Source organism: Neolamprologus brichardi, chromosome 10 (genome assembly GCF_056152115.1).
Source record: "Neolamprologus brichardi isolate AB-2024 chromosome 10, ASM5615211v1, whole genome shotgun sequence".
In the NCBI taxonomy this organism is placed as follows: domain Eukaryota; kingdom Metazoa; phylum Chordata; class Actinopteri; order Cichliformes; family Cichlidae; genus Neolamprologus; species Neolamprologus brichardi.
The window spans coordinates 6107977-6131611 of NC_142113.1; the positions used below are offsets into that span (position 1 = coordinate 6107977).

At 37.1% G+C, this 23635-nt stretch overlaps 1 protein-coding gene across 2 annotated transcripts in view; it reads left to right on the forward strand.

The window, feature by feature from the left end:
* The window catches only part of pknox2 (pbx/knotted 1 homeobox 2), a 103225-nt gene that overhangs the window by 58733 nt on the left and 20857 nt on the right, over positions 1–23635 (forward strand). The window contains exons 2-4 of one of the 2 annotated variants that reach the window (XM_006800512.2): positions 2344–2450; positions 5267–5403; positions 6162–6173. In XM_006800512.2, the coding sequence (XP_006800575.1) occupies positions 2364–2450; positions 5267–5403; positions 6162–6173 (236 nt within the window). In that variant the 5' untranslated portion in view covers positions 2344–2363. The remainder of the gene's footprint in view (positions 1–2343; positions 2451–5266; positions 5404–6161; positions 6174–23635) is intronic. The other variant, XM_006800513.2, reaches the window with a different exon arrangement.

Consider the following 23635-nt stretch of genomic DNA (forward strand, 5'->3'; position numbering starts at 1 on the left):
ACTTTGGAAAGGGTTGGTGACAGATGCTTATTGTCTTCAAAAATTGTACTTTCAAATTCATGAGAGAATTTTTTTTTTGCTGGGTTGAAATTAAATATCTTGTTGGTGTTCTTCTGGGTTTTTTCCCCCAGTGTTCTTGTCTGCTCTTGTATGTACATTCACGCCTCAGCAGCCTTGGTATAGCATGTGTTTGTGCACAAGTTATGTTTCAGTGTGTGTATATTTATGGATGCACCATTGCCTGCTCAAATTTACCATTTGGTGGCTTGTTCCTTTGAGGGATGGCAAAACTTGAGAGGCTGCGTAAAATACTGTGTGGTAATTGGAATTGCTTTATCTTCAGTCTCATCAATTAATGTGCAATTTTCCATTTAATCACTAACACGCTCGCTTCATTTGCAATTAAAATGAGGACTGATAACAGAGAAGATGCCTTTCAGCTGATACCAGTTGGAATGAGAACAGAAACCAGAAGACACAATCGGTACACAACACGACTCACTGAGACATGCGCATGGCACACAAACAAGTGTGAACGCACGCAGAGAAAACAGTCCTGCTTATATATGGGTGCACTGAATACATACACACTGAAACAGAATGACACAATAAAACATGCAGATTTACAGCTGAAACCCCAAATTAGAAACCAAATCACCATTTGAAATCAAAATGCTGGCAGCGGTGGTGGATAGGGGTGCCACTCAAACAGAGAAAGGTCTACTCTGGTTGTCTTTTCTCTGACTTTTCCATTCAGAGACATTGTCAGGGTCTGAGTCTCAGTGGGTGATGAGCTGACTGGCAGTGAAATGTCTGTCATGTAATATCCCAGAGAAGAGAGGAGAAAAAGGTTGCTCTTGCTGCTTCCCGTCTTTCTCCTGAAGATACTGAAGTCTACCCAAAAGGAGCCTTTTTGTTCACTCAGCTCAACACACAGGAGGCCATAGGAGGAGATTTTATAGTGCTGGAAGGAGGAATGCCGCATAATACTCAAACATAATCTCATTAATGTTTCTGTAATAGTCCAACTTGTTGTGTCTCATATACTTATTCATTACATATTTTTGCAGTCTTTCTTTTGTAGTCTGTCCAAGATCCTCGTTTATACTATCATGTAAACAGTGTTATATGATTATTATAGTCTGTAACTTCACTGTCAAATACTGCAAATCCTTGGCTTTAACAGTCTGGTGGATTTGCTCCACTTTCCTGAGACGGTATCTCCTGAGCGGATGTTGCAAGCGGTACAGAGATTTTGCTCAGATGTTCCAGTTTCGTTTCACTAGCTGGTAATCAAGTGCTTTTCCTCCAGGTCAATACCATTCAGTCCAAGTGCACCAGTCCATTGTAACTGCTGCCTGTCTTTCACAACCACACATGGCTTTATGTGGCATTAGAGTGCATTTTTCCAATAACTCTCCCAGCTCAGGGTACTGAGCAAACGGATTGTTTAAAGTGACAGATTGAAACCCCACATATGTCTGATCTCACATGATATGTGAGATCAGAGCTTAAAGAGCCTGAGTTTTTTTAAAAGTTGAAATCTTACAAAAAGTTTAATAAAGTTTAACCACATCTTTATCTAAAACACATTTTCTGCCATCAGGTCACATTAACAAGGCGTTTTCATGCAGTATATACATAGGTTAAATGTAACTTAAGGAAAGAGATCCAGCTGTGCTGTGTGTGTGTATGTGTGTCTCTGCAAACCAATTAGCTTCCTTCAGTGGGGGTGGGGGCAATGGTTACAACAGAGTTCCACAGGGTACGGCCCTCAGCCCTGTGGGGTCTTGGCCAATAGCAATTAGCCTACCAACAAGAGCCCTAATTAGCCCTCTTGATTGGCTTAGTTACAGCACAGCAACAACATCAGCAGCCAAAACATAGAGACGACCAAGGTGACTCCGCCACAATGCATGTAAAGCCATCTGTAATTAGCAAACAAGCATAGCTCTCTGTAAATGGTAAACAAGTAGTGGGGTTTATTTGTGGTATCCTTATGAACCTGCTGCTATGTAAAGTATTTCTTTAAAAGGGCTGCACACACTTAATCAGGTTGTTTTCTTTTTGCTTGTCAGCATTGTTAGATCACTCAGTGTTAATACTGACTGTTCTGTGAGCTCTATGCAACACATGCAGAAGTAGACTGAAGAGAAATATAGCAAAGAAATAAATTAGTAAGTGCAGAAGGGATAGAAGTGTGAGATGATGTGTTTGAGAAACCCATCTCGTATGATTTAATCATAGCAGCACCTGGTGGTGGCTGCTGTCATAGAATTTGCAATCACTGCTTGCTTGCACTGGATTTATGATTTCTTTCTTTCTTGTCTGTTTCTTTCCCAGTCTCAATGTGAAACTATCCCATGATGCAACATGTGTCCCCAGCATCTGCAGTGACAATGATGGCCACCCAGAGCGCTCCTCCGCCATCGTACCAGGAGAGCCAACAGGTTAGGGCGCCAACTTAAAGACTTGTCATATGGTACAAACCTCTGTACAGTAACCCCTGGATTATTGTGTTTAATGTGAACACACAGCTTGGCTTATGGAGGTTTTCTGTGTTATCTAAGCGCTTACTTAACTGGAGATGTGCCAACAAGCATAAATCCGGACCTGATGAGAAGGATTGACGGTTAAAGATTTGAAAAATAATCATTTCAAATTTTTACCCAAACTGAAACTTTTACTGTTTTATAGTTGAATTTCTAAGATGATTTGTAGTACACATTTAAGAGCAGCCTCTCATGATTTAAACATAGTGTCATTTTAAACAACTTCTGGAGTTAACCTCCTAAGACCCGAACTCCTCCACGGCATGCAATTTTAATTTCTCTTTGATATTTGGGCATATTGGAACCCGATGAATGTAAAAACAAAGAATTACCAGATTTTTTTTTTTTACCTTATTTTTGTTTTTATGAAAAATCAGAGCCACATATGAGGATATTTGTTTAAATTTTGATAGAACAGTAGCAATATAATGTCCTCGTAAGTGGATATCAGGCCCTTGAAGAGCAAAATTGAGTATTTTGGTCTAAATAACCCAAAATGTGATGTCCACATATGTGGACGTCAGGTCCTAGGAGGTTAAACAAAAAATTAAAAAAATGAAAGTAACGTTTAACATTTGGGGTTTTGTTGACAGTGGATTTATGCCCTTGTTTTTTATCTAGCTATCTTTTCTCAGTATGCATTAGGCTGTTCTTTTCAACAGGAGCTGAGGTATTGAATTTGTTTTGATTTTTGTGAGAACACAGAAACTAACTAAATGAAAATGACACAAAATGTTTTGTTAAATTACAAATCATTTCATATTCTATGACATACAATCTAAACCATATACTCAATGATATCATGACCTGCCTTTGGTCCTGTCTACTTACCCGTTAGCCCAATCAGTTCCAACCTACTAAGGCCACACTTGCTATCTGGCCTCCAGGTGTTAGCACAAAGCCTAAAACATATAAAGTGGAACTAGTGTGGAGCTAGCTTGTTGTGTTGTGGGCTGATTGATAGTTTGGCAAACTCACAAGCCATGCTCTTGGGCAGATGTACTGATGTTCTTTACAAGGATATGTTCTAAACAGACTTGTATAGAATTTTGGATGGGTGATCCTTTGTGAGAACTAAAGTACAGCACCATTCATAGATGTAAAACAAATGTGTAGCTATTTGTAGTGAACCAGCCTCTAAATCTACTATTCAAAATCATATCTGTTTGTAACTTTTCCTTAAGTTTATGAGAATTATTAAGGGTGAACATGAAAAAAGATGCTGTCATAAAAGATGATAAAGCACATAAAGAGAATCCCTGGCTGAACATTAGCTTTAAATAATAACTTACAGATACAGTGATACCTGTGTAAAAATACACAGCTTATACCGAGTGATCACCAGAAAGAATAATACATAATAGTACAGAAAAATTAGAATAGAGAATATTTTGTTCAGCGCCACAGACATCCTGTGATGGTGGAATAGAGTAGGTTCATCTGACCATCTAACCCTGCTTGTTGTTCATAGCACCTCTGTCTGCTTTCGCCAGAGGATTAGTGCCAGGGGAGAGCTCCCGAGCTGCAGCCTGTGTGCTTGGCAAATGCAAATTAGAGCTAGTTAAGTGTGAAGAACCTAATTTATTTCCCATTTGGTGCTGGGATTAAGACTTGAAGCTTCCTTCCACCCCACCCTGCTGAAAAAAAACAGAAGGGGGATGGGTTTTTTTTTTACATTCATATCCTCATAAAAAACGAATGAGAGAGAAAAGTGGAATGAAGGAAGAAGATAATCAAGGAGACGAGTGGTCATGTTTGTAAAACATGTTAGCCCTCTTTCTCACCCATAACACAAATACCTTCAAAAGAAGCAAAAACATCTTATGAGACTTGTGCATCTTATAAGACATATATAAAATCTAAACATTTACTGACAGAGGCAGTCGAAATCTTTTGTACTCCTTTTCTATATTCTGATTAATTCACTGTTCAGTTTCTTGTTCCAAACTGGATATTTATCATTTAACAGCAGTGTATAAGATCTGTAAGTGTCTTGTTCAATTACTCAACCTGTCCTAACTCACTCATTCACTCACAATTCATTTGCTTAACAGCATCATCAGGCCACTGACCCGTCGAGCCATAATGATTCATGCCAGCGACATCCTCATTTGGCGTCTGACAGAATTCAGTGCATGTTGTGGCCTTACTTGCTTCGAAAAGCAATTACAAGAATTACTTTTAAAAAATGACTTTTATATATATCTGAGGGGCTGTCATCACCCTGCCAGGTGGGTGGGTTGGCAGTCAACATGGACACCCAAGTTTGTGAGTGTGATAACCTAGGATTTCCAAATTGATACCAAAGGGCCACATACTAAAAACAAACAAGTTCAAATCTCAGTGATCTAGTGATCTAGACCTCAAGGTTAGAGGTCAGAGGTCAAGTTTTCTGAAAATCGTCGTCTCAAGTTATCGCAATGAAACTGCGATAACTTGAGATGATGTAGGATTTTGAAAGTACTTAATTAGTGGTAATTACTAAATATGAGCATGTCAGCATGCTTTAAATTATTGATAACCATTAAATCTTAGCACTGCCGTGTTAGGAGTGTTACTGTGAGCGTATTAGCATCCTTAATCACCATATATATGCAACATCACAGATGATACTAAAACAAAAGCAATATTTCAAAGTCATAATTGCCAATGTAAGAAAAAAAGAACATAAATTTATCATTAAGTCATTTTGTGATTATTTTAAATATCACCAGATGACGGGCACGACTCAACAGAACACCAAGACCCCACAGGTCCACATCCCAGCAGCCTCCGCAGCAACAAATAGCTCTGTCAGTGTGACCCTTGACCCCCAGGCCCAGCTTGAATCTGACAAGAGGGCTGTTTACAGGTTGGTTACATTTTTCATGAGACATCTCTTACTGTAAGGGCTATAAGCCAGTCTGAAAACATAAATATGTAAAGATGACCAGGGACAAGAAGCAGAGAAAGACCATGTTGTTTATCAGTGGTTTTTTGTTTTGATTATTTAGCCATGTGTTTGTGTCATGAAGTTTGGCAGTGTGCACCCTTCTGCTTCTGAATTACATTTCAATTTTTCCCCTTTGAAGAAATGTTTCATTTCATGCTGACTTTAAGAGACTCTAGTAAATTAACTTGATGTGTTACTCACCGATGAAGGACACAGGCACTAGTGTTGTTTTTAATGCATTCTCTCAAACTAGCCATGACATAAAAGCTTTTGGAATTATACTTGAAGGGGCTTTCTTCAGATGTCATTCATAAACCAAAGAGCACCTTTGTTCCTTGACTCATCATAGGCAGTTCAGTTTTCTCTGCTTTGAACTGTGTAAATGTTACAAGACTTTAAAAAAAAAAGCATCTCATAGTGCAGCAGTTGTCTGTATAATGAGGTGGGCTCTAAATTGTTATAATTATCACTCATTACAAACTCACTGTTTTGAATTACAAACAGCCAACAAAAATAAAGCAGACCAGAAGAGGACAAGAAAGAAATTTAAATCATTTGTTTATTTGCTGTTGAAAGTGATATTTGAAATTTTATTGGCCATTTGTTTTGTGTGAGGTTTTAGCTTGACTCCAGATCAACATTGTAAAACATAATTTATTTCTCTTTCACGCCAACAGCCATTTTCAAAGGTAAGCATCACTCTTCAGATGAAAGAGAGCTTCTTTTGGAATCACACTTGTGAATAGATGTTCATTTAAGTAGAAACACATGAACCATACTAATAGAGATAATAGAGATGTTTGTGAAAACGGATTTCATCATGTGTCACAATTACTCGTAATACTTATTTTACAGGCTTTTACTTTATGTTCTGGCCAATGTCTGTGTAAAGTGCAGCAATATTACAAAAGAAAAAGGTTATACAGTTTACAGGAAATAAAGAAAGTAGTTACCAGAGTTACGCTGCTGCTTAGGTTATGTTTTTATATTAGCTGCCCGGCACTGGTAGATATATTAAGTTGACATTTATGCTGTGTAGTAAATTTCTTTTTTACATTTTCAGATTGTGTGGAAGTTCTGTATTTTGTATTTCAAATTAATCATATGATCAGCAAATAAATCTCAAGTCACACTTTCAGTACCATTTGACTAATCTTTTATTTAAAAGTCTACATCTCTCTCTCTCTCTCTCTCTCTCTCTCTCTCTCTCTCTCTCTCTCTCTCTCTCTCTCTCTCTCTATCTGATTTTAATTTGATTTTGTCGCCCAGTAAAACCCTTTATATTTAAAAAAATTGCTTTTTGGGGCAAATTTTCTTGTGCTATTAAAGTGCAATTAATCATTACAAATAAATAAATAAATTTTATATATATATATATATATATATATATATATATAAAATCACTGCTTGGGGAAAACCCAGAATGCCAGCAAAAGAAAAATGCCAGCAAAAAAAGATACAAATTACACCTCCCTCTTCTCTCAGCTCATCACTAGAATATTGATAAACCCTTATAATGAGTTTATATTATCTATTTATGAAGTAAATTATTCAAAATAGACAGGCATTTTTAATCAATCTGGCTGATCTCCTGGTGTTGCCAGAATATCAGCAACTAACTTGATTTGTTGAGTGAAGGCTGCCCAGCACTGTATGGTATTAGGGTCCCACCTACGGTGTATCTGCCACTGCTGGAGATGTGAGTCCCCCCCCATGTGCAGACCTGAGGCAAGCCACTGTAAAGTCCTTGGTTGATCCACTGAGATACAAGGCTGTCTTTGATGTGAGGCACCATGTTTGGAGCAGCTCCGGGTGTATTTGTGGTGGTGGAATCAGCCCCTCTTCCATTTCCTCTGGGGAGTTTTGGATCTTGGTTTCCTCCTTTAACAGTTCTCAACCACATATACAATACGAATTTCTAATTCTAGCTGTGACATATAGAATGTTTGAAATTATTAAAATGCGATCTCAGTTATAAAACCTGTTTGTTGACTACTTGCTTTTATTATTAAGCTAAAAGCTACAGCTGACAAGAATAGACTTGCATTATATGAACTGACTGTCCTAAACTGGCACTTTAATCATATAAAGACAAAATATGTGCATCCCATTTGAATTGCACCCCTGCATTGACTATAATTTCCAGTCCATCAGGTTAGATTAGAATCAGGTATTCCAGAGTATAGGTAGCAGTGATTAAAACCAAACAGACAGTGATGGGAAGAACCTGTATTGTTTAGCTCTGATATTTGCATCTGCTCTTCTCTCTGCAGTTTTGATTTTGCTTGCACAAAGGAAGTAATCTTTACAATCCTTATAAAGTAATCTTTTACACTTGTTTCTGGGCAAGAATATTCCAGATTTTATTTTAGTTTTCACAAACACAGTATAGCTAATAAGTTGCAAACAAAAACACTAGTAGTTAATAATAACTAGCTGTTAATACTTTACATGTATACTGAAATTAAACACTCTCATAAACTTTAATGGCACTTTATTAATAATAAATAGCTAGATGGTAGAAGTGTAGTTAAAAAACAGAAACCTGCATGAGTGCATAAAAAGTAGCTGCTTATGGTGGAAAACTGGCAGCGTCTGTCTTGTAGTTCCCCAAATGAAAGTGAAAGTTCAGAGAGTGGAACTTCTTTAGTAGTTCTCAGTAAATATTTAGTCATTTTACTCTGTTAGGAGTCTTCCTAGGGGTGGGATGGGTCAGTAGGTAGAGGGTTTGAATCCACCGAACAGTTATCCTGAGGTACCCTTAAGGAAGGTACCCTTTTATACACACTGCTCCCCGGGTGCTGGATTGGTAGTTCCCTATTGCTTCACTGAGTGAATGGGACACATGCAGATGCCTATAAGGGGATTAAAATTTAAAAAATGATCATTAAATTGAGAAAAGGTTTCCATTTGAGATATCTCCTTTCCAACTATGAACCTTCACAGAATGGCAGGGTCTGTGAAACGTAGTGTTACAGACAAACGTAGCTGTAGATGATCAGTGTCTTTATGTGATAAAAAAGCAGTGGGGTAAAGGGTAGATTGAGATGAGAGTAAATGGTGCTATGGAGAATATAATGTCGAATGAGTCAGTTAATGTGTATAATGGCCCGTCATTAAAATGCAGTAATTAGCTCTTGGAGGCAGCCCTAAGAATCCACCAGCATGTGCTGTTTAAAATCTCCTATTGAAATAGTTGTGTTTAAGCACTCAAAGAAGTGCTGAGCAGATTAGAATTTTTGGCTTGACTGTTGCCCTTGTGAGGAACTAATGACTAAACGCACCTTGTTATAAACACAATTAAATTTGACTTCACTTCCGTCTCCCACAGTGAGTGAAATTATGCAAAAAGACACAAATAGCACTTTGTTTTTATGCTTCTGTGCTGTGCTCATATGGGGGCTGTAGACTTTGAAAGGAGAAGAGCAGTGAGAATCAGCATCTCTGCCATTTTTCTTTAATTATTTTGCTCAGGAAGCCTGTGCAGGCTTTAATGTTTCTTTTCACTAATTGCTGGAATGCCAATTTTATGAGGAGATGTGTGCTTTTCTCTCTCCGTCTCTCTGTCTCTCTGCCTACTTTGTTATTAGCAGCAGAGTAAATGTGTGATAGGGTAATTAGCCTAATGAGTTGTGGCATTTACTATAAAGATCCTTCTGGATTCTCTGCATCTTATTAAAAAGCGGGTGAGTCTTTTGTTTTTTAGGTTGCAAATGTAGAATTTGCGGCTGAGATGGAAACACGGGCTTAATTGAAAGAGACATCATAATAGTCGTTTCTGTTTTCAACAGAAATGTCCTTGTAATTCTCAGAACCAGCCCGGGTAGAAGAGATGTGTTTACCAATGCGCTCTTTTAAGGTGACACTTTTATGCTTGACTTAACAGCTCACTTACTTTACATGAAGAGAACTTGGAGTAGAGAATCAATGATAAACAACAGGGTGAATGTGCTTTTCAAAAGTGCTCACAGGCTGTATCATACATCTGCTGTATACATTAAATGGAAGCATATGCTACATTTAGTTGCTCTACACGTTATTTCATAAATCTCTAAAATCAAATAAACACATTTTTGTCTTACGAGAAGTAGTCATTGTCATTTTATACGTTTCAAAAAATCTGAGAAAAATAGAAATAAAATTAGATTCCTTCTTGTCTTTGACAGCCGCACAAATGCAGAACTGTATGTGGTGCACATTACCACTGACATGCCTCCATAGTGGATCTTTGCTGAAAGCCCTTCTCATGCTGGTCCTGGCCCCTGTATTTTGAATTGATGGGGTTTCTTTGTGTTTGTGGAAAGGTTAGCAGTTAGCCATGCTGCTAGTTCCTTAATTCACAAAGCTAAAGCGAGTTATTCAGCCTCTATATGCAGTTGTTGTTGACAACATTACAACATGACAATATACACAGGAGGAGACTACTTTTAATTTGATACATCCTAGGATTGACACATTTTGTTATAGCCTCTATGTTTGTGTGAGTCTCTAATGCACCATAAAGTCTATTTATCCTCACTGCCACAATGCATTGATGCGTTCTCCACCACTGTGCTGCTATTCCAGCAACCCAAAGTCTCTCACCATTTGATGGGCTTAAAACAGGCCGTGCTTTTTTCCATTTACCGGGTCAGCATGTGTTGGTGTTCAGCTGCTTCTGAATGCAAGAAACTGTGTCAAAGCTCAAGTGGCTTTATTGGCTGTTTCTTTAAGATACTCATTTTTATGAGTATCCTTCCGCTTGACTTTAGTTGAGAATGAAAGTCCAAATTTTACCTTTTTTTAATTTCTTACTTGGACAACTTAGCGATCCGTGTTATCTTTTGTTAGCACGAGTGGCCTACAGCAAACACAGAATAGGACATAATTTACACTTCACAGCTGCTAACCCACACTCTGTGCAAAGACAACATTCATTCAGTCAGCCTCAATTTTTATCTTTATTTCTTTATTGAAAATAACAGTAGCTTTTTACAGAATGTAGGCGAAGTCACGTATTTTGTCAGCTTTTTTAAAAAGCGCGCATATATATATATATGTATATATGTACATGTATATGTGTGTATATATGTACATGTATATATGTACATGTATATATGTGTGTATATATATATGTATATATGTACATGTATATATGTGTGTATGTATATATGTACATGTATATGTGTGTATATATGTACATGTATATATGTACATGTATATATGTACATGTATATATGTACATGTATATATGTGTGTATATATGTACATGTATATATGTGTGTATATATGTACATGTATATATGTGTGTATATATGTACATGTATATATGTGTGTATATATGTACATGTATATATATGTATATATGTACATGTATATGTGTGTATATATGTACATGTATATGTGTGTATATATGTACATGTATATATGTGTGTATATATGTACATGTATATATGTGTGTATATATGTACATGTATATATGTGTGTATATATGTACATGTATATATGTGTGTATATATGTACATGTATATATGTGTGTATATATGTACATGTATATATGTGTGTATATATGTACATGTATATATGTGTGTATATATGTACATGTATATATGTGTGTATATATGTACATGTATATATGTGTGTATATATGTACATGTATATATGTGTGTATATATGTACATGTATATATGTGTGTATATATGTACATGTATATATGTGTGTATATATGTACATGTATATATGTGTGTATATATGTACATGTATATATGTGTGTATATATGTACATGTATATATGTGTGTATATATGTACATGTATATATGTGTGTATATATGTACATGTATATATGTGTGTATATATGTACATGTATATATGTGTGTATATATGTACATGTATATATGTGTGTATATATGTACATGTATATATGTGTGTATATATGTACATGTATATATGTGTGTATATATGTACATGTATATATGTGTGTATATATGTACATGTATATATGTGTGTATATATGTACATGTATATATGTGTGTATATATGTACATGTATATATGTGTGTATATATGTACATGTATATATGTGTGTATATATGTACATGTATATATATGTACATGTATATATGTACATGTATATATATGTACATGTATATATGTACATGTATATATATGTACATGTATATATGTACATGTATATATATGTACATGTATATATGTATATGTATATATATGTACATGTATATATGTATATGTATATATATGTACATGTATATATGTATATGTATATATATGTATATGTATATATGTATATGTGCGTGTGTGTGCGTGTGTGTGTGTGTGTGTGTGTGTGTGTGTGTATTGCCAAAAGCGCAAGTAAAGAACATCTGCCAATGCAGGATAATCAGAAAGGATGTTCATACACACAGGGATACAAAGTGAAATGGAAGGTAAACTGTTTAAATACAGATGACATATTGGTTGAAGGGTTTCAAGACCAGACATGAGAATAAAAGGCAATATTGAGAAGTAGAGAAAAGGAGACAGGATTTTTTCAGATAATGCCGCAGGTTCTTTGTGTGTATGTGTGTGAATGTGTGACACACTCCTTTCTCTAACACAGGGTGTGCTTCAGACATGTAGCCTGGGGAAATGGGGCCTTGTTGGGAGCACACACAGCAGGGCTCACCACAAACTGGCTTCTAATATACAGGGGTACAGCAGGCCTGATTAGACTGGCAAACAGTGGGGAGCAGAGAGAGAGAGGAGGACCTCTGTCTCTTCCTCTCTCTCTCCAACTCACACGCATCCCCACGCAAAAACACACAGCGGTACCTTCATACCCCACCCCGTCGTCTTTCTGTACCCCCTTGGTGGCCTAACAGATTATTGCAAATGCAGGCAAACATGACTCGTTCCTTAGATGACTACGCTGCTTTGATTTATGCTTGTTTTCATGCGCTGCTCTTCATCTGCAGGTTTAATGTTTTTGATAAGCTGTAGACAACTTGGTAGATTTAAGTGCTAAAACTCAAATGTAAAGAATATTTTCAACTGGGATTGACATTTCTTTTATTTTCCTTGAAAGACAGTGAACCTCTCCCCACATTTCCATTCAGTAGCTCTCCTGGAGCTTCCAGTTATATAACACAGTCTTCCTCGGCAGATGGATTTGTACTTAAACATGTGATGGAATAGTGGATGTTCAAAAGTCCTCTTCTGAGTACCTCACTTTCCCTGTTTCTGTTTACCAGTTTCAAATCTGGATAGAGTGTACATGTCCAGACATTTATGATCTTTTTGTTTAAAATGACTTTTTGAACATACTGAAAATGCATCCTTTGGTCAGATGAGGTAAAAGTATATATCTTTGGCAGTAGCGACACTGCTTATGTTTGGAGAAAGAAAGGTCTACAAGCCAAAGAACACTTTCTCCACAGTTAAACATGGTGGTGGAAGGATTATGCTGTGGGGATGCTTCACTGCATCTAGAACTGGGAATTTTGACCATTCTTCCAGATGTTTGTAATGTCAGATGCTGATGTTGGACCAGAAGGCCTGGTTTGCAGTCTCTGCTATAAATCATCCCAAAGGTGTTCTATCGGGTTGAGGTCAGAATTCTGTGCAAGTTCTTCCACACCAAGTTCACTCATCCATGTCTTCATGGACCTTGCTTTGTGCACTAGCCTGCACTCACGATGGAACAGAAAGGGACAACACCAAACTGTTCTCACAAAGTTGGAAGCATGAAATTATCCAGAATATGCCGAAGCAGTAAGAGTTCCTTTCATTGGAACTAAGAGGCCGAACCCAACATCTGAAAACAACCCCACACCATAATCCCCCCTCCACCAAACGTTACACTTTACACAGTACTTGTCACAATGCAGACAAGTACCGTTCTCCTGGCAACTGCCACACATCTCCACTTCTATTGAGTCCGATGGTAGCCATTGGTGATTACAGCACTGCATCTGCCGAATTATATCGTGCTTGCAGATGTAAGGCTTGAGCTGCTCAGTCATGGAAACCCATTCAATGAAGTTCTCTACACACTGTTGTTGAGCTAATTTCTAGGGACCATGGAATTTGGATGTCTGTAGTGATTGACTCGGCAGAAAGTTGGTGACCTCTGAGTACTACCACTACCACTTATTTTAGGAGGGCTATCACTTTGTGGCTGAGTTGCTGTCATTCCCATTGAAAGTTGTCCGTGGAATATTTAGTAGCAAGGAAATATCACAAAGTGGCTATCATGGTACCATGCTCCTGAAAATTACCCATTCTTTTACAAATGCTTGAAGAAGCAGTCTACATACTTAGGTACTTGATTTTATATTTCTGTAGGCATGGAAGTGATTAAAACACCTGACTTCAATGATTTGGATATGTGAGTGAATACTTTTAACAATATAGTGAATAATAATAATTCTGTTTTATTTATATATGACCAAATATAGCACTAGCAAGCAATAAGTAAAGGATTCTGTTATGAATAGTAGATTGATGCTGTGATAACACAGTTACAATATCACATACCATACCTGTGGTACACAGTTGAAGCAATGAAAAAAAGTAGAGATCAAATGGTTGAAGTAAAAGTAACTAAATGTAATGAAGGGATTTTCCAAATAGTTAGCTAAGGTTAAATATTTAATTAGAAAAATGTTGCAATACTTGTCATTAAAATATTGAAATTATAAGCTTAATTCATAGAATAACTGCTGAAAACACAGTGCAAAAGTGTAATGAAAAACTATTTAATACATTTAGATAAATGCCTGCCAGGTGGGCGTGTCCACTACATTGTCCCAGTAGATCTGACATCACGTGAAAACTGTGGTTTAAAACAATATATATCAACAAGGTCATTTTTTCTGTTAAAAACTAGGACTAGTATTACACATTTTATAATTGGTTAAAATGACCATAATTTAAACACAAGTCGTGATGATTAAGGGGTTCAGGGCTATGGATATGTGGGAAAATACAACAACAACAACAACAACAGAAAACCCCAAAGAAATAATAATAAATGTAAAAAAAAAGTACCACATACTGTATGTGTTTTTCACTTTAAGACAAGACATTTTTTGTGCTTTTTGAAAGTGCTCTACCTTTTGTGGCGTTCTGTTATCTGATCAAAAAATGTACTGGCACCTTATTCCCTTGCTTAGATCCACAGGTCATAAAGCAGATTCCACTAAAGCTGCCACGTCCCTCACCTTCATGTTTAAGTCATCATGCTCTCCGCTCGCCTCTGATTCTCCATTTTGGGCTTTTCGTTGGTGATCCAGCATGGTGCAGTGCAGGAAAAAGTGTGTGTGTGTGTGTATGTGTGTTGGGGTGAGGTGGGGGGGTTGGTGATGACTCCACTCACTGGCCGTCCTGTAAATCGCTCTTTTATGGCCCTCATAATGATCCCCCAGCCAGCAATCTCGATTCCGTCGCACTGCAGATAGGAACCGCTGCTTCTGGCAGTCAACATGAGAGTGCTCAAGATGGCTGGAGGAGGTAGCGGGAGACTGGAAAGCACACACTGTGTGACTACACACGGGCACACACATACATATGTTCACATTCATAAAAATGCATGCCTTTTCACACCCCATCTACCTTAATCCCAACTTCCTGTGTAAAGGTCATAGAAAGTGCCGAAGGGTGGTGTTTTGACCTCACTCAAAGTTAGTGAGGTCCAACAGCGTGCAATTGGGTAACATCATCAGAGACAGACTTCCTCATACAGACCAATAGTGCCTTGATAGTTTTAGGCTTTTACATGATTTTGGAATATACCAGCATTGAACTGCTGACAGCAACAATTAGCTTTGAATTTCCCAAAGTAATTTCAAAACCCATAATTACTTTGTCATATCCACTGAACTTGATTTTACACGAGAGAACGCACAGATGTAGTTTGCTTTAACAAAAGACTTTATATGATCTGTTTTGCCAAAAACACTGCAAAATGTTAGACTGAAATTTCTAACATTTGATTTCTATAAAAGTGTTTATTTAAACAATATGAAATGTGGTTTAAAGCCAAGAAGCCAGGCAAAGAAAATATACGAAAAATGAAATGCAAATGAAATATAATGAATGCAAATGGATGGGTTTTACAAAGCTGTTGTTGTCTAGATATAGATCTCACCATATACATAAACAAGTTGTTTCTAGATTTCATTATCACTGTAGCTCAACAAAGTCTGTTGTATAACAGTTTAATGAACTTTACTGTTTGCGAATCCTAATTAGAGTCAGTGTCATTAAACATGACATGCAAACAGCAGGAAGAACAGATAAATGAAACGTCTCAATCTATAGCTTGCATCATCAGCTATAAAAGCTGTACAGTTAAAGATTTTTCTCTGTTTTCTTTTTTAACATGCAAGTGAGCTTTTTATTGGTCATTCACTACAAATGTCACTGAAAATTACAGTACATGGCATGCATGGTAAAACAAAACATGTCACATTCGGAACAACTATTCAGATGAAATGTAATTACTGTACAAGTTGGCAAGTTTGTTTTTTGTTTGTTTCACCTGTATTTATTAAAACATACAGTTTGTGCTGCCGTCTGCACTCTCATGGACATTTTCACTTTCTTTCTGCACTCCTTCCTGACTGAAGACATATAAATCTATTATATTCTATTATATTACTAAAAACAAAATTAACTACTGGCTGACAGTGGCAAGGACATTTTCAAACCACTAATTTAAGAAAAGAAGCAATAAAACATTATGAAAACACTCTCATTGCACATAAAACTGTAGCAATGACAAGTGCATAAAGTATCGAAAATAAAAAGAATTATTCTGCAGAAAAATATTCCCCCAAATTAACAGAGGTCTCTGAAAAAGCTCTTCATGAGGCCTTGGTCTAAAAAAGATATATTAAAACAAATTAATAATTTCTGTTCAACTTCCCTGTTTTATTAGTTTTATTTATCATGACATATGTTGGCCAAAGTGGTTAAGCAAGACGAAACTGATCTGTTACAATGATAAATAACTGAGTGCTTGCTCTGTTTCCACACCATTTTGTTTCCAGACCCCTCTGTACACAGTACAAAGTGGTAGTACCACTTTGTGGTCTGCATTTGTACTGTTCTGCCTTGCTTGCCTGCTATCAGTTTACCATAGAGACCAAAGGTTTATCCACAATGCTCATGCGCAAAACCACCAGAAAAAAGCTGCTGGCCTCTTAGCTTGCTCTCCCCGGTCATTGTGAACAGGAGATGGAGACAGCTACTATATTCTTTTGAGTACAGAACAGCGGAGCTTTTAGTAATAATAGCCAGCTGCAGTCACAAGATTACAGTAATTTTAATGATGGATGCAAACAGGTTAGGAACTTTATGAGATGAAAGGCTGTGATACGTTTTAATGTCGATTAAAACATTATGTCTGTTTTTAGATCTGATAAGGCAAGCATTGCTTGCTTTCCTTTTCCTGATGGAACACCGCTTATAGTTTTGGGTACTGACACAATAATTTTTTTTAGCTCCTTACAAAAACATAATCACATTCTAGTTGTTATTAAAGTATTCACCGATAGAAAGAGATCAAAATCAAACATTTCTCTCATGTTATCGTATTAAGGTTATTTGAAGAAATAGCTTGATGCAAAGTGATTTGAATTTCTTGTCTTGGACATGCAAGAAATTCAGCTGTCATCTGGTTAACACTTTTAAGTGGCGTGCTTGCTTTGTTTTTAGCTTGCCTACTGTTATCACTTCTTTCAATTTGCCTGTTTATTTACCAGCCACTAAAGGTGTTGTGTACTCTCTAGCTCTTGCCACAATGCTCCTGAGGCTTTAAGCCCCGTAAGGCCAGATCTCCTTGACAGCACTGTGCTAATAGATGCAGTCAAGTATTTTTTTTCTGTGTCTGATGTTTATAAATCACATGGGCATGTCTAATAAGACAAGGAAAGTATCAGTTTGCTGACACTTGTGGGCTAATATGTCATTTGCGTTATCTTTGAGTAGATATCGGAGCTTAGTGAAAATATGAGTTTAAATAAACTCAGAAAATTGTCAAAATTAATCAGATTGTGTAATAAAAATAACACTACATCTAAGACTAAATAAACCTCTCTCTCCCCCACCTGGATTCTTCTCCAACCCAACTCAAGCAGATATCAGACAAAAAATGCAGCATCTCTCCAATGTGCACGTGACCGTCCTGTTTAATATTCCTGGCACGTAGGCTGAGGGAGCAGTATTAAATTGGGATCAGGGAGATTAGAGTATAATATAGTTGACTATTAAGGGCTAGAAATGAGAGCCATGGGTTAGAGCCTGAGTAGGGTCCATACCACCACAATTCCCTACCATAATTTTAAAAGTGCTCAAAGCATTCAGTTAGAGTAGAAAAGCACTACGTAAGTTCCAGTCGATTTACCGTTTATAGTCTATAGAATGAAAGTGAAAAATAATTCCAATAAATATTAAGCAAAGGACCAGCCAAGGAATTGTAAAAGTCAAATAGACAATCAGAAAAACAAGTCATATTTATTAATAAGATAGTATGAAACCAAAAGTTGTTTCATCTTCTGTGTGTGTGTCTGTGTGTGTGTAAACATTAGTAAAACTGAAGAACTTGTAATCTACACTGCGACTACTGTGTATTTGTGCACAGTATTGCACAGCACAGCTTTGTCTGTGAATGTGCTGCAGTGCTGCGTTTAAGGTTTTTCTTTTGGCAGTGTTGTATTGCTAGTGATGTATGAATGTCTCTGCCTTGCTAATGAGCAAAACAAATCCTGTTTTTCTTTGCCTTTCTGACTTTACTACTGGAACATGCTCAGCAAGGAGTAGCATCACTCCCAGATCTGTCATCCAGTTTCCAAGGCAAATGAAATGCAACAAAAGCGCAGTCTTCGAATCAGTCTGGACATTCTCATCAAAACTTGTGGGTTAGCTTGCTATCCAGTTAACTGGAACTGTAGAATCTTTATATAAAGAAGCTTTGTGTTTGACTGCATTTGTTCTCACTCACTGAACTAAAATCCTATTAACTTGGCTGTAGCTCAGGAGGTAGAGCAGGTCATCTACTGATTGGAAGGTTTGTGGTTTGATCCTGGTCTGCACGCCAAGTATACTTGGGCAAGATATTAACCCCAAGTTGCTCTCCAATGCAGCCATCAGAGTGTGAATGTTAGCTGGGAAGCACTGAAAAGCACTTAAGAAAGTGCTTTTGTGAAGGGGTGTGAATGTGGCATGTTGTATAAAGGGCTTTGAGTGCTATGGAAGAGTAGAAAAGCGATATGTAAGAATCAGTTCATTTATTGTTTGAAAGGTTCACAGTGTTCACCAGAAACAGTCACCTTGTTTTGAGATTTACAGTTACAGCCACTTAAAATAGTTGCCTCATCCCTGACAGGACCATGATGGATGCCTAGTGGAATCCTGATCGATTGCCGGCTGATAGATGACCCGCCTGTGACATAGACCATGCAACCATGAGTAGTAACGCCCCTAAGCAGCATTTAGGAATACTAGTGGTAATGTCTTGTGTATCCACCAGGGGGACCAGCCTGGAGGTGTATTCAGTTAAAGGCTTGCTCCACACTTGCACTCCAGTTACACAATAATGTGTATATATGCGTGTGTTTCTGCCAGAAATATGTGGCATTTTGTTCTAAAAGCATCAGTGATCACTGTCAGTCTCTCTCGGTTTTTATTACCACTATTAATTTTAAAGCTCATTTTTTAAAACCTTACAATGTAACTACAGCCCAGCCCATGCAGCAGTAAATTAATGACTAACCTCGTATTGTGTCTGGATTATGTCAGTTGTTCTGCTGAGTGAAGTTTGGTCCGTTTACAGTATCCTACCATACAATTGCATTTGTCCCTAACCATTGGGAAACCTCGCGTTTACTTTTATTGAGTGGAAAAAAGTTAGCGTTCATCCTCCAGCTTCACTATGCTAATATGTGGGGCAGCCATGCTAACTATAGGTGTGTAGCTAGCCACCGTGTACCACATCATTATATACCAGCTAGCTCAACTTCAGAAACCCTACAAACGTCCCTGCTGTTTAGTTTCCTGTCATCGTTTATGTCAGAAGTGATAGCAGAGCTGTACGTTTTCATTTTTTCAGAAATCCCTCAGTCAGAACATGGTATATTATGTTTAGGTGGAAAGTAGTGAGCTAACTTCTAACTCATAAATTTCATAAATTTTGTTTTCATGGATACCTGGATTTTAAACTTAATTGTTACACCTGGTAGAGCAGCCACACTGATCACTTTATTAAAGATGAAAGAATTTAGACAGTTTGTAATTCTCAGTGATGCCGCAGTGTTCGTTTGACTTTCAGAACTGAAGAGGAGTTTGGACCCAGAAACGGCTAATGACATCAGACTTACATACCTCTATCTTGGTATGTTCCACTAATCCATCAACTCAGACTTTCATGAAGAACAGTCCCATAATGTATTTTGTTGGTGAAACCGCAATCCTGAGTTCTATATTGAAAGTAAACAACAAACGACCACTAATTGACTCCAGAGGAACTCCATGTGGAGTGCCAGTTTTGTGTGATTCTCAATGGCAGATAGAAATACATTAAACATTTCCAGTATGAGGCTCCTTGGCTAAGGACACTGAATTCTAATTCTCAAGGGTTATTACTTTTCAACCAGTGATGGTTAAAAAACAAAACATTAACAACTTCACCTTTAAGGCCGAACGGTGTGTTTGTATATTTTTTCAGATTAAAACATTTGTTAAATTGATCAGAATTTGCAAATTGTATTAGAACGGAGAGAAAATATTGAATACAGTCATTTATACAATGATAGGAAAAGAAGGGAGAAAGTATAAAAGTAAACCAAAAGAAGCTAACACGGGAAGTATGATGGACTTAAACAGACAGTGAATGAGTATGATTAAGTGCTTCTGTAAGTCATAGCAGTGAACCACTTTGTATATTAGCATCTCCTAAGTCAAATGCAACAATAACTAATCCCATTACTATTGTTTTACAACTTTCTCTATAAAATTGCTGATGATGCTTAAAATGAAAACTTTTTGTAACTTGCATATCTGTTATAAAGTTTCCCGAGTACTTGCTTGTTGTGGTATGAATCAAGAAAATACTAAAAATAAAATATTAGATCTCTCCACCAAAATTTTGCTACTTGTCCCCAGAGGGACATCAACATTTACATCATTATGTGAAAGCTGATAGGATCTGTGATTGATATGTTTGCCTGTATGGTTTACAGTTGAATGGAATTAAAAAGTATACTGCATCAATTTTCACCATCATTGTGTCTTTATGAAACAAAACTTTATGCAATCAGTATTCATTTAAAGGTTATACAGCCACATTCAGATTCTACATAAATGTGCTTAAATGTAAGAATGAAAGTTCTTCCCTCCTAAATGTGGCTTTTAGCTCCAAGCAGTATTTATTATGCATGTAGTAAATACAAGACACCATCAATCAAATCACCTTTTCGTATTTTAAAACGGTAAACGCATCACCATTCCTCCAAGCCTTCACATATATGTTGTACATTTAAAACCATGGAATATGAATATAAAATATGCCGTGTGTAAGCAGCTTTCAGGATTGTATAGTTAGCTACACAAAATTTTTGTTATAATCCATTTGTCTTCCCAAGTACCCCTGGAATCAAAGTGGAGCGAGTGGATGTGTTCAATAATGTAACACGTACTGTATACAGCAGCACGCTATAGATCCTTGTACAGTATCCAAATGTCGCTCTCTGTGAAAGACAGAATGGAACAATTTGGATAATTCTCTGAAGCCCTGTGCCGTTACTGGACCATATCCTGTCCACTACAAGTACTTCACAGAGCTACCACACTGTTAAAAGTAGGACAAGGGCATTAGGAGTCCTTGGAGTACAGCTTATATTACAATATATTTTAAATTCTTGTCCCTATTGACAAGTCTAATGTGTGCGTATGTGGTATCGAGTGGCAAATTGTTCACGGTACCATTGACTAATTGCCATTTGAGTTAGTTGGCCATGAGCCCAGGTCACACTGCTGCATACATCCTTTTTGGGGTACATTGTAACATGACCTGAGATGCCATATAATTACTGTTTAACAGTGTAAACCTGTAAACTTCATCAAAGAGCACATCGCAGAAAACTGTAGTGGCCATGCTGACTGTAGCTTAGAAGAGAGGTTTGCAGACTGTAAACAGGAGCAGATATTGATTCGCCAACCTTCCAATTCATAGAAGACCTGCTCTAAGTATCCTCCGGTAAGATACTGAACCCCAAGTTGCACTCTGATGCATTCATAGTGTGAATGTTAGAAAACACATGTGTGAATGATGTAAGTTGTATAAAGTGCTTTGAATGCTCACTCAAGAACCAGACTATTTAGTCTTTTGTAGAACCAGTTACAGATAGAAATGGAGGCTGAAATAAATCAAGCATGACTACTATCGCAATGATAGTAGTGATGTCCTCTGTTGAAGTGGAAGCTCTAGCTGCTTGGCTACGGTCAGGACAGACTTAGCTTTGACATCACTCTCGGGTTCTGCGCTTCTAGTTGCATTAGCGTTGTTTGTGCAGATTGCTAAATGCTTGCTCTTAGGGGGTCATGTGTTGGGTTGGGGGTTTCTCTGTATTATTGTATGGTCTTATAACAATATACAATATAACTAACCACTTAGCAATCTACAGTCTAATCAATCTAAAAGGATTTTACAGACTATTCTTACACAAAAAAAATGAATCACCTACTCCAGAGATGTTATGAAATGCTGATTAAAAATCTGTGAAGAACATAAAAAAACATACATTTAAATGTAACACTGTTGTAAATAGAACAAAAGTGCACAGACCGATAAAATAAACCTTTTTTTAAATTCTAGTACATGCATATCACTATCAGTGTCGCTGTTTATTTCAGCAGTGATGCTGCACATTAGAACTATGACACTTTAAACTGGATCCATTTAAACATGAAAACATACTGTCCCATTGCAAAATATAGAAGACATATAAATCGCTTTAGCTTTTGCAGATCAAAGTGAAATTTTAGTGATTGAACAGGTATTCTTCTACACCATAGGTGCTACCAACAGAAGAAAAATCTAAAAATCCATATTTGTTACTGATGGACATTAGAGAAAGACAAAACTCGTGACTGAAAAACTTTAGACTCTCCTACGCTCCCTGCAGAGGTCTGAGGGATCTTTTAGAAATTGTAATGTTAATTTCTGGAGACTTGATTGGTCTCTTCTTACCCATTGATGATAAACTAAAGTGACTTCCATGTCTCCTTTAGACAGTAAGCTTTAGTGTTTAAAAAGTTACGGTGCTCCAATGTGCTGCCACCTCACCCTGGAGTAGCTATGAGCAAAGAAGCATGGGCATATCTTACTGAAAACTATTTTCCATTGGTGTGCCAAATTAATGCCTTACCTCTACTTGTTGCACACAGTTATCATTATGAAAATATTATGATTATGAAACATGAAAAACAATATGACGTTATGAAAAAGAACAATTTTCTAGTTGGGTTACACTTGGGCCCTATTCCAGGAAGTAGGATTAGCAAACAACACAGAGTTTGTTTGCCCAGGGCTGAGGGCAACTCCAGGTTTTCTGCTATAGAAAGACATTTAACTTCAATTTATGTCAGTTACTGAGGTAACAGACTCTACAAAAACCTACTGATTGTCAGATATTCTTTAAGTTTCTCTCGAACTCCTTCTCTCCTGCTGCACCTGAACTAGCTGATTATTCATTTCCTCATTCATAATGTTGTTGTCAAAGCGTACAGTGCAGCAAATTATTCTTTAAAGTAATGTTTTATATGCAGCCTGTGCTGTGACAACATTTCATGTTAAAAAATTTTTTTCTCAGATTGTGATTTAGTCATTAAATCTAAGCCACACCTGGAAAGGTCTGGTGTTTGAAATCCAGGGTACTGACTTCAACATAGTTCCAACGGAAAGCATCTAAATCAGTCTCCATGGGTCAACCTAGAAATACACCCAGTATACACCCTCACACTGGTACTCAGTCAAAATCAAGTCAGAGCAAGACTTCCTGACTCTGAACACAGGCTGTTACGTCTGTGACACAACCCTGTCCCTTATGTTTGTATGAGGGATAACAAAAGAGTTAGTGTAGTAGTGCACTCAATGTAAGAGATTATAACAGGGAGT